This window comes from Euprymna scolopes, chromosome 12 (assembly GCF_053919585.1).
Source record: "Euprymna scolopes isolate OS-2025 chromosome 12, ASM5391958v1, whole genome shotgun sequence".
Classification (NCBI taxonomy): Eukaryota; Metazoa; Mollusca; class Cephalopoda; order Sepiida; family Sepiolidae; genus Euprymna; species Euprymna scolopes.
The window spans coordinates 146117764-146131218 of record NC_136493.1 but is presented as its reverse complement, the minus strand read 5'-3'; the positions used below and the strand labels follow the sequence as shown (position 1 = coordinate 146131218).

General features: G+C 32.1%; 1 protein-coding gene across 1 annotated transcript in view; it reads right to left on the bottom strand.

Moving 5' to 3' along the window:
* Window positions 1–13455, bottom strand: part of LOC145291527 (uncharacterized) — a 1250821-nt gene that overhangs the window by 447516 nt on the left and 789850 nt on the right. Inside the window, exons 72-76 of the mRNA XM_080137518.1 lie at window positions 10545–10595; window positions 8161–8205; window positions 6642–6692; window positions 5922–5966; window positions 78–128 (exon numbers count right to left, since the gene is read on the bottom strand). Coding sequence (XP_079993644.1) covers window positions 78–128; window positions 5922–5966; window positions 6642–6692; window positions 8161–8205; window positions 10545–10595 — 243 coding nt within the window. The remainder of the gene's footprint in view (window positions 1–77; window positions 129–5921; window positions 5967–6641; window positions 6693–8160; window positions 8206–10544; window positions 10596–13455) is intronic.

Here is a 13455-nt window from a genome sequence, read left to right as displayed (position 1 = left end):
TCAGGGGTCCATCCTGGGCCCAAATCTATTCCTGATCTACATTAATGATCTTCCAAATCAGATAATCATATTCTTACCTGAAACAAGAGTTCCTACAGTTTGTGGTACACCATAAGATGGTACTGTCACTAAAAGATGAAAATAATAATATTACATTTTATTTAATAAAAATGCATTCTTTTTACCTTTTTCATATTTCAACTTGATGACAATCAATTGGAACTGGACAATTAATGTCTTTTCGTGAGAATTTTTCAATTTAAATAGTATGTTTATATGAAAAGAAAACATCATAATATAATCTGTCAAGCCAGCAGTACAACACTTGTTTCTATTATTATATAAATCCAAAATTATTTTTTCTGTGATTTTATGAATAATTTACCAATGGAACTATTTGCCAACAATGTATATCACAAGATTGTTTATAATTGTCATATTTGTTCAGGAGTGTAACTTGCAAGACACCAAAACTCTTTCTAAAACAAACTTTTACAGAAATAAAAAGATGTTGGCTCAGAATTATCTAAGTTATCTCCCTTTGAGTTATCTCTTGACAATGTTAGAGAAAGAGTTCTTCTACATTAATCTCTGTTAACTCGTTTCACCCATGTGCAACATTTAGGATGAAATCTTACCCTCTTTCTTAAAAATAGACTGATAGTTCCTCAAAGAAACATGCCTTCCTAGCAAACTGTGCCCCTACTTCACTTCTGATAGTTACTGCATAGACTCTCAGAGAAACATAAAACAAAATAAGTAACATTCACTTATTTCTCTATTTACAACCCTAGCACCATGTTTTCTTGTATTTGGGAGCATAATGTATTGATTTCTTATTACTTTTCCTCTTCTCTCCTTTCATATTGTGTACAACATTACACATGTAACATTTCTAAAAACACTCAATTAAATAACAAATGTGAGTTAACAATTTGTAGTGTTTACCATATAAAGAATACATATCAATACAGTTATTATGTTTGACACTTGTACAATGCTGGGTTATTTTCTTTTACATAAGGAATACAAAATGATAGTTATGTAGAGATGGCAGTTATGCCCCTTGGACTTATTGGGTGCAGGTAGGAATTATCTCTCCTTAAGGCATATAAACATACAGGTACGTGCACCAGTGGCATGTTAGGTATTAAACTCTTCTCCAAATCTAAATAACACTATGAACAGTATACAATTGGTAATAGTGAAAAGATAACACAAGGTAGTACACATGAACAAATTTGGCTCGATGACACAAAAAATTGGTGAGTTGATAACACACTTTCTTTCTCGTTTATATGATCAAGGTAGATTTTTTGCATTTAAGGTTAAATGTAATGATGAAGCATGTTGACAAGAAGTAGACTTCTCAGGAGGCATAGGTTGTAAGCAATTAGTTGTTGAGCTAGCTAATTTGAAATACTAGAATAAGATATTGGCAGAAGCAGTTTCGCTCGTCACTCTGGAACTGAAATTTAACTGGTTGGTTTGTCTGAAAGCATCACACGAATCAACTCCCCACCTGCACGGTTCCATATTTTCCTTGCTTCGTCCCAAGTGCAAAAATCAAACCAGAAACGGCTGATACTGAAGACCAAGATGGCCTTGTGACATATCGACCCTGCAGAGGATAGGGAAGGACTTAACACTTGGTGTGGGTGGAGTCAACAAGCCAGAAGGTTTTTCCAGTTCTGTGAAATAACCGGACACATAGAGGAAGGTGTGCTGGAAAATTGTGGGAGATAAAAATGAGATTCTGAGTAAGATGCTTAGAGGTGAGGAATCGTTTGTGTTTGCCAACGGCCCTCTGAAAATTAATAGACGCACAAGATCAACAATGCAAAGTCAATAAACGTGATTGCCCGGCATTGTTATCACAGTATAGCTCTGCGAGGACAAAGGAAATAGAACCTTGTGGATGCCCCTGCAGAGCACCAGCTCCGACAAAGCCAAAAGCTATACCTTTCAAGCTTATACAAGTCAACAGGCACAAACTGTAGCTGTGGTTGCTACACCTCTTTAAATTTGGCACATTCAACGCATGCTCTCATTAATGGCTGCATACGATATAGGCTATACAACTTGATATCAAATTTACTCCAGGTGAAAATTTACTCCAGGTGTACACACATGGATACCTGTCCCCCCACAAGTGGAAGAAGAGAGTTAAAGAAGAGTTGGGCAGAGACGTTGCTCTAAGAATCATATAAATTGTACCAGTAGGCACCCCCACTACGTGGTGTTCAAGTATTGTTGTGACACCATAGAAAGACAGTTCTCGAGGCGAATGATAGACTTACAGAAACTGAACAATGCCACCGTGAGGGAGATGCTCTATACATCATCTTAGTTTGACCAAGTGTCCATTATACCTGCACACATATTAAAACGGCCCTGAATGTGTGGAATAGATACCACAGCATACTGCTGTCCCCAGCTTCATGGGATGCTACGATATTGATCACTGAGTGGGGCTGGTACAGATACTTTCGGGCTCCTCAAAGGTTCCACAGGTCAGTTTGACAGCATGACGGTAAATATGATTTAAAAACCCCATTGCATAAACGATGGGATGACTCTAATGAGTCTTCATTTTGATATACGATCGAGTATATCAGTCACTGTGCAGACAAATGCAACTCTTTCAACCCAGACAAATTTAAATTTGCTAAGACAGTGTCAGGTCCTGGTTTGGCCTTTTGAATCAAGTATCATATGCTTTTTCGCAAGCAAAAGTGATGGGACCCTTCTGTGAATTGTTAAAAACAAAGAACAGGAAGTTCTAGTGGGATGATACACTGGAAGTCCTATTTCAGGAATCAAAGAGGATAATAGTGGTAGAATTTGAAAAGGGCATTCGAACGTTTGAAATGAACAGACCGACTGTATTGGTAACTGACTATAGTAAAACACAGATTTCCTATTTTCTATTTCCAAAACATTACAGGTGTCTCAGCAAGCTGAACATGGGGTGCGGGAAAGGTCACTGAAAGATTATTCTGACCGGTACTCATTTCATCAATGAGGCAGAATCTTGATATGCACAAATAACACGTGAAGCCTTAGCTCTTGTCTATGAGCGAGAGTGATGCTGAATATTTATAATTTGGTGGCCGGAGTTATTGATAACATTGGATCATTTACCACTGGTAAAAATGTTTTCAGTCAAGGCCTTAGAAAATATTAAAAAAAAACAAAAAACGCCTGTTTAATTACAAAGAGAGGATGCTGATGTACAGATTCAAGATAAAGCCCCATCCTGGAAAATTAAATTTAATACCTGACTGTGCATCCCAATATCCTGCAGGCACCTCACATGAGGACTCCACCCAGATCATCGACACCACAGTCAAAACCACGTTCTTGTTGGTGCATGGAATTGACAACTCAGGGCAGAGATGTTGGAATCATTTTATGATGCACATAAGTAAACGGCATGGTGGCAAATGCAAGGCAACAATCGTTCTGGCCAGGTCTGGACGTCAGCATCAGGCGAACTAGGTCCTAATGCCATATTTGCAACACAATAACATTTTCCCAGCCAAGAGAACCCTTAATATTACCGATGTAACCGGACTTTCCATTCGAAGAAGTAGTTGTTGACTTTGCAGACATACGGGGTTGAAGCTACTTAGTATATGCCGATCGGTGTATAGAATGAGTAGAAGTAGTCTTCATGAAATCAGGGGAAACTGGTTCTGCACATAAGGCGCACTCAATGGGATATCCTCAAATCGAGGATCCCCATTAGAATCACAAAAAAAACAACTCCTTTTAGAGGGACTAGGGTATATGCAAACACACATCGTCAGCCTACTACCCACAAAGTAATGGGCGTATGGAGAAACCGTGAAGACAGCAAACAGATACCGAAAGGAGATATCAAAGCGTAGCAAAATGTAGTCGGCAAAAATCAGGAACAAAGATAGGAAATAGTCATTTTCGCCCTGCTCCGCCAACCTCTAGACGAGAGAGATTTCTTGGCTGTAATGACCGTAGGGAAAGAAGAAGAAGGAGACAAAAAAAATAACAGAAGAAAATTCGCTTCCTGCAGATATGTGGTTTGTCACAAAGAACAATTCAACCGTCAGAACCACCTACACACAGTCTGCAGAACACTCCCTGATAGCTTTATAGCAGCCGGAATTATATATTTGCATTATTGCGCGAGAGCAGATGTGATTCTGCGAGAATTGCATGAGGTCAACGCCAATAAAAACCCATGGACATCCCGTTCAGCCCGCAACACAACAGACGTATCCGAGGTAAGCTCTTTATTTCTCCCCATTCTGGTTATTGCTAATTCTGCTGCAGGAGGGAGACAGGCGAACTAAGGCACATGCAGAATGAACACTTCTATAATCAGCACTCCCATCCACTCAGCAATGTTCAGGTTGGAGACTCTGTAGCGATCCAAAATCAGGAGGGTAAATATCCTCATTGGTGGAAGAAAATAGGTAGGGTTGTAGAAACATGAAACACTTGGCAATACCGTGTATGAGTGGATGGTAGCAGCTAGGTAGCACAGTACAACTGTCAATTCCTTTGGAAAATCTACCCGTTGTGAATAGTCCATCTCACACAACACCAGGTATACCAGTTCCACCTCAAGATCAGGACAAACCACAGTATCAGACTCCTGATATGGACCAATGAACAAGGGTCGGGAGGTAGATCTACAACATAGTCAAGATGACAAAATTGTTGTAGATGACATTACAGATATGGGAGAAAACACTACAAGAGAATATTTGCAAGCAGTCAGCCAACCATTGAAAAGACAAGCATCCAGTCGTACAAGGCAAACGCTGAGAGGTCTGTCTCAACTAATGCGTTGGAAATCGCATCAATTTTTGGACCAAGGAAGTGGACCACATTCACACATTCTGTGATCAGGTTGGTGGAGGCATATAGAGATGGCAGTTATGCCTCTTTTACTGGTCGGAAGCAAGAAGGAATTATCTCTCCTACGAGCATATAAATATACAGGTACATGCACTGGTTGCACATCGAGTGTTAAACGCTGCTCCAACTTTAAAGGTCAGAGTATTTTTGCAATGGGCTCTTTTCTCAACCTGAGAGCAAATTAGAATGCACACATATCTAAGCAATGGCTGAACTCATAGTAAATAATCTCTAATGGAATGAATGAAATGTGCTCAGAAAGTGATGGACAAATGTAATGTTACTAAGATAAATCTCCTTTCCTTTAATTATTATAAGTAACTTTTCCAACCAACAATTGCTACTCCTATCACTCTTTCTGAAACTCCAACATTTCAACCCCATCTATCTAACGTTCACAAATAATATGAATTGGAATAAATGCATAGAAGATGATGTTAAGTCTGTTGACAAGAAAGTGAACTACCTCTATGAAGCTTGAGAACGTCTCACATCTGTGAGTATTCTATACCTCTATAAAGCCACTATTCACCTTGGCATGGAGTACTGTTAACATGGGGCAAATACCACTTGTCTCTTCTTGGACAGATTCCAAAAAGAGTTTCTAACCTTAGGTTTCACATTGTCTGCCAAGCTCCAGCCTCTGCTCCATCCCCACATCCCTATACTTGTATTACAAGTACTTAATCAGAATATGTTAAAATGCAGAAAATTACATGTAATAAGACCAGACATCTCTTTACACGACTACCTACTTAGGACACTTCTATGGATCTGGCCTTTCACAGTAGACCCTTACGTCTCAATGAAGGTGAATAAAATTATAAATAAAAATATGATTATTAGATATGTCATATTTTAGAAAAAGTTTTACTTATATAAATCCCACTCGAGTACAGTTTACATATATAAGTGCAAAGGATATAATAGTGTTTAAGCTGTTATATTATTTCAAACCAAAATCTCGAGAGAATAATCTTGCATGTATGTATTTTGTGATAAGATATTATTCTTACCTGGCTGAGATACTGCAATACTAGGCCCACCAATTGTTGTCTTTTCTGTTAAATGATTAGAAGAACATTTAATTTTAGTTCATAGAAAAATCTAATTCATTTATCTTTTTAATAAGAAATCTCTTGAATAATTGTATCATATGAAACACATATAAGAATATTTCCAAATACATTACATTCAGCAATTGCCCATATATTGTTTTAATACTCCAATGAGTTATTGTAGATAATGTTCTTGTCTCAGCATATCACAAGGATGTTTGTAATTGTCACATTTGTTTAGAATTTTAACTGATTTATCAAAACAATTACCAAAACAAAATATTGCAGAGAAAAACATTTTATACTTAAAAATCTCTCAGTATGGTTTCCGTTCTGCTAAATCTATAGCATATGTGCTTACAGTTATATCTCATAGGATTAGCAAATCTCTTGACGGAGGAAACCTTTCTAGGGCAAGTGCTCTTGACATATCTAAGGCCTTTGATAGGGTATGGCATAAAGGTTTACTTCACAAGATCTCTAGCTATGGTATAGCTGGAAATGTCTTCTCAATTATTAAATCATTCCTTTCTAATAGGTTCATAAGAGTAGTAGTTGAGGGGCAAAAATCAGAAGCTCACAGTATTAATGCTGGAGTCCCTCAAGGGTCCATCCTGGGCCCAACTCTATTCCTGATCTACATTAATGATCTTCCAAATCAGATAATCATATTCTTACCTGAAACAAGAGTTCCTACAGTTTGTGGTACACCATAAGATGGTACTGTCACTAAAAGATGAAAATAGTCATATTACATTTTATTTAATAAAAATGCATTCTTTTTACCTTTTTAATAAAAATGCCTTAAATAAGTGTATCAATCAAATATAAAAATATTTTCAAATGCATTACATTCAGCAATGATCTAATATTTGCCTTTTAATATTTAGCATAACATGCTATGATCAAATAATTGAAGTCAGGTTTTACACAAAAAATGTCACATTTACTTCAGAACTATTTAGAGAAAATCTTTGGAAAAATCTATAATCAATGTATAAATTATATGAATAATTTCATACGATGCCTAATATTTGAAGTTATTTTTCTGCAAGCATAAACACATATTTCAACTTGATGACAATCAATGGGAACTGGACAATTAATGTCTTTTCGTGAGAATTTTTCAATTTAAATAGTATGTTTATATGAAAAGAAAACATCATAATATAATCTGTCAAGCCAGCAATACAACACTTGTTTCTATTATTATATAAATCCAAAATTATTTTTTCTGTGATTTTATGAATAATTTACCAATGGAACTATTTGCCAACGATGTATATCACAAGATTGTTTATAATTGTCATATTTGTTCAGGAGTGTAACTTGCAAGACACCAAAACTCTTTCTAAAACAAACTTTTACAGAAATAAAAAGATGTTGGCTCAGAATTATCTAAGTTATCTCCCTTTGATTTATCTCTTGACAATGTTAGAGAAAGAGTTCTTCTACATTAATCTCTGTTAACTCGTTTCACCCATGTGCAACATTTAGGATGAAATCTTACCCTCTTTCTTAAAAATAGACTGATAGTTCCTCAAAGAAACATGCCTTCCTAGCAAACTGTGCCCCTACTTCACTTCTGATAGTTACTGCATAGACTCTCAGAGAAACATAAAACAAAATAAGTAACATTCACTTATTTCTCTATTTACAACCCTAGCACCATGTTTTCTTGTATTTGGGAGCATAATGTATTGATTTCTTATTACTTTTCCTCTTCTCTCCTTTCATATTGTGTACAACATTACACATGTAACATTTCTAAAAACACTCAATTAAATAACAAATGTGAGTTAACAATTTGTAGTGACATTTTTAATGCAGAAAGCTCTACAGGATAATTATCAGTAGATATAGTGTTGGATGTTTTTTTTTCTTATTAAATAGTTATGTATTATTTACTTCATCCTTTATTAGGTCTTATTTTACAAATATATTGACTAACATACCTAATATGGGATACAGTTTACATACATAATAAATACAATTGAAATGCAAAAATGTGCTTTTCTATGCTATTTTTATTTTTTAATTCTATTATTACATATCTTATTTCACAAATATATTCCCATATATATTGTTTACTAAGTGCAACTGACATATTTGTATTTACATCTTTATATTTTTGTAACCATGACCTTAGGAGAGTAATACAGGTATGTATTTTATGATGTGATCAATTTTTTCTTACCTAGAATAGGAGGTTGTCCAGTCTTGGGAACACCGACAGTCGTTTCTGGCATTAAAATATAAATCAATGATTGCAACACATTAGAAACAATATTTTTAGCATTTATTAATATGCTTTTTGTACTTTTTTACATTTTATATTCACGAGCATCATTTCTTGTCTTAATAACCAATGTATAATCAGCATAAAAATTACTCTGTCTAGAAGGATTTCTGCATTAAATTACACGAGAAACAACGGTTTTATGATTGGTTGTAATCTTACTATGCTCACATTTTCTTAAATTACTTTTCAGTATTGGTGTTGGAGATCACAATTTTCGTTTCTTTTATTTCTCGTCATTCAAACACTTTCTACAATGTCACCTCGCTTATTTTTTCATATTTATTTTTTAGCAATTATTTCTTTACATGGGCTAGCAATCGGGCTGTGTAAGTTACTATTCCAAGTCCTAACCAATAACATCATAAAAACAAAACAAATTCATCTCAGTATATAAGGATTTCTCCTTCATTGTGAAAGACACCAGAACCTATGGTTTAAGGCTTGATTTAAATATGTGTTCGAAAACATTCTTTATTCATTAATTTCCCTTACAGGGCATATTCTCTTTTATGTTAATAACCTGCTTTTTAACATTGCTTTCTATTGCTGGGATCTCAATCACCACTTCAGAAAACAAAACAATATTAGCTCAGTCTATGATAATGTGCTACATAATTATAGTCTTATTTGTTGATCTAATAATAAATTTCTATGTAACTTTTATTTTAAATTTTTTATTTAACATATGAATTGCTCCGTTTAGCCGTGTAGAGCTTTTACTATATTGATAGGTTTGCTTTATCAAAGTCAAATTCTCTATTAGGTTCTTATATATGTATATTAGCAGGATGTGTGCATCGATTTCACTTAAAAAAAAAAATATGCATGAAATATTTTAGGTTTTAGAGTAGGGATTACTATATATAGATTGGGGTGGGGGTGTAGTTTGTTCTTCTAATATTTCTACATAATACAAATGGAATTAAACTAACTTTACAAACTTAAACTAAACCTTAGGTTATGATTAGGTTAGAGTTATTTTCAAGTTATGTTAGGGTTAGCTCAGGTTTTTGTTAGCTTGGGGTAAAAATGATTTAGATATGTAGATTATTTGTTTAAGTTCATTAAAGGTCGTTTTCACAAGTTTTATTTAGCCAAACATGGGAATTTTCCATCATAATATTCTTTTATTGTAAAGTTGTTGCTAATTAGAGACCTGAGACCCCCACCACCACCCCACCCCACCCTCTAAAATTCGAAATAGTAACACCTCTTTGATTTATATTTAAAGTAGGAACAAATGAAATTGGCTCATAAAAAATGAAATAGTTCGGTTTGTAATGTAATATCATTAGTGTTACTTAGACATACACGGGAATTTTCCACAATGTTTTTGTATTTCTTATCAAGTGGTCTTTAATTTTGGAATTGAGAAAAATGACAAATTTTAAATTTTCCATTCCTTCATTTATATGCAAAACAGGAAAAAATGAAATTAATTCATAAATAGCTAAAATTTTCCCATTCCAAAATTAACAAACCATTCAATTATCAGTTTATGTGAAATTAATATCGGAAAATAATCCCACACCTTAAAATGTAAATTATCAATTTTTTTGGTATTTTTATTATTATTTTTTTATCCTGGATATATTTTAAGGGTGTTTACATGTAATTACCAAGAAAAATTTCTCCTCCCCAAAATAAAACAGAAAATATTTGTTCAGAATTTTACTGATTTTGGCAAACATTAATACAATTCCCAAAACAAAATATTAGCAGAGATAAACAAATGTTGGCCCAAAATTATCTGGATTTTCTTCCTTGAATTTATTTCTCAAAATGTTTTAAAGAGTTTTTCTATGCTAGCATTTCTAATCTTGTTCCACTTACATGTGGAATTTGTGATCATATCCTTTTTGTTGCATGCCTTTCAAAGCAAGCAAACTTTTTTGTCCAGCTCCTACTAGGAGTAAGTCTTCCAAAACACTAACCAAATATCTTTTATTGTCCGCTTGCTTCATGGTGGGTTTTGTTTCTGTTTCAGTAGCAAATTTCGTTCTTCATTAAAAAATTCATCTTTTGGTTTATTTTACACAAAGAATACAGAAGACAACTAGTTTTTACTTATTCAAAATGCTAAAATATTGTGACAACTTGCTTTTACATATATTTTATTTTACAAATATATTCGCTTATATAAATCACACTTGCATACAATTTATATACTCAATAAATACAATGGATATATTAGTATTTAAATCTTTATATTATTTTTAACCCTAATCCCAAGAGAGTAGTATATGTATGTATTTTTGAAAAAATAATCTTATTCTTACCTTGAATAGGAGTTTTTACAGTAGGAAATGCACCAATAGTTGTCCCTTTTGCTAAAAAGATGCAAAAATACAAAAATTTTGTATTAGTTAATAAAAAATACATTCTTTTTTTAACCTTTTAAAAGAGAACTATTGTTAAATAATTGTACTATACCAAACGCATTACATTCAGTAATGGTTCATATTTGTCTTAATATTTGATGCCGGGATTTTCACACTGGAAATGTCACATTTGATTAAGAACTATTTAGAAAATATCTAAAACATAAATATATAAAACACTGTATAAAAATCTATTCATTATTGAATGTTGTATTTATGGAATTAAAACATTTAAATATAAACTTTTACAAATAATTTATTCTATCCCAATTCTTAAGATTTATTTTTATTCAATTTTATTTTCTAAATTCATGTATTTTTATTCAAATTATTTATTTTATTTATATATAGTTTATAACATTTGTTTAATCAACTTGTTTCATTAAAAATATTGCCTCCTACCAGTGTTTTAATTTACTTTTCCTATGGAGATATGAGCTTTTAATGTAATTTGATTAAAGGAACCTATAAATTTAATTTTGTTTTATATTTCAATTCTTTGAAATTTAAGTATTTTATTCATTTAATTTTTGTTTTATTTACTTTTAACTTTCTTGAGTTATTTGGGTTTGTAGTAGAAATTAACGATTGTACAATATTTAATACTTTCCTTTTCTCTTGTTTTTAAATTCAATAATGTGAAATGCCATTTTTGTATAAAAAACAATACTTTTTATTATTAAATATTGTATTTGTTACAATAAAAGAGTTATTTTTGATATGATCATTTGTTTTGTATTAATTCATTGCAAGAAAGTTGGTAATTTGATATTATTGTAAAGGTTTAGCATAAAAGCATAGCAAATAGATTTTGAATAATTTAAATTGCTACATTTGATTAAAAATGTGTGCGTTTATATATATATATATATATATTTCATGTATTCACATAAAATATTATAAGGAGATATATTTTATATACCGATTTCAGCATTTACTTCAACAGTGCTCCAATATGAGTAGAACTAGGTAGTAAGTTATGAAAATATATAGCAATTAAGTTACACAGACTCCCCTATGTTTCATCCCAGTAGGGGATTATAAGGCTAAAATACATGGAATTCATGTTACTTTGTGTTTTTCTTAGCTAACCAATCAGATTAATTGTTATTTTCGGCTGAAGGTTAATGTTTACATCAGCCAATAGCCGGGCTTCACTCAAACAAAGATTAGATTAACTTTTATATCCTATACTATTGGTCTGTATTATATAGAATGACACATTCTTTTTTATGCCAAATTAATAGTTGAGATTATCTTATATATATATTAAATAATAGCTTAAAACTAATTAGAAAAAAAGGGTAATTTTATCAACAGCATATTCAGTTTTATATCTTTTACACATGTTGGACTTGTACTAATAAATCCAATGAATTTTAATTATTTTCTATAAAACTGAAAAGAAAACATATGAACAACGTTAAACATATTAAAAATCTCTTAAAATGTAATTATATATTTTTGAGAGTTCCACTAAAGATCATGAATATATTTAATGATGATTGAATTCACTTCTGTAAAAGTATTATTTCTTTTTGACTTAAAACCAACTAAAATACATATGTTTACACCGTCTAGTGTTTTCTCACACACACGAAACAAAGTTTCAGATTTTCAGTTTCAAACAATTTGAGAAGATCACGTTGTAGCAAATTATTCAATTGCATTTCTTTTTCATCTTTATTTAAATTATGATTATATAATTTAAATTATTTATTGAATTCATACCGTTCTTTTCCCCAGAAGAGGTTTACTCACAAGGTAAGAGAATTCATTAATTATAATTTTTGATTTTCTGACACTTCATAGCATTTCATGGAAATCAGTTGTGAAAATAGCAATAGTTGGATAAACTTATTTTAAACTACAATTTAGAACGTTTCAAAGATTACATTTTACATTCTTTGTTTCTTCAACTATATCTTGAATTTTTAATGGTTTTAAGAATTGCAAAAGTCCACTCAATTGCACTTTAAAGATATTATATTTGATTTAACACCTGTTTTACCTGCTGACATGCATTGAACAGCTTTTAGAAATTGATTTTTGTACTAAACTATCTTTTGCCTAATCTTTATTTATCCCTCATTGCTCTCAAATCCATGTTTTTCACTTTCTCCCATGTTTTCCTTGGCCCTCCTAACAACTAACCATGTTTCTTCAACTATATACATCTACTAATCCAATCCCATGTGCATTCTTTCATTGTAACAAAATCAACAAAATTTTCTGTTCTGCACACATCTGTACTTTCCAGATTTAATTGTCCTATGAAATCACTAGATCTAAGCCCATGTTTAAGACTTACATTAATCATATCATTTTCATATCATCCTTCTCCATTAAACACATATTCTCAACTATCAGTTGCTAAGCTTCACATGTATAAATATTACACTGTCAAATTTCAAGTAATTTTTCCAAATAAAAATAATCATTTTAGATTCTGCTTGTCATCAGGCCTGGAAGAGAATGCTATAATTTATTTGTATAGGCAACAAAATATCACTGCATAAATATTTATTTTTAATTGATTTTGTGTATAATCTTTTCACAAAATTATTTAAAGGGTTTAGATGTATATTTAAATGTATTTTTATTTGAATCATTTTTGTCATGAACTCTTCTTTATATTACCAAAAAGAATTCTCAATATTATTATGTAGACTTTTGATATGAAAGAAAAATGGAAGTAAATTGCCCCTGAAAATGTTCTCAGATGTTTATAAAAAAAGTAATGAAAACTTTTTGAAACGTTTAATCTGATGATTCCTTGACCTTGTGAAATACTTTGTTTTAATTTAAA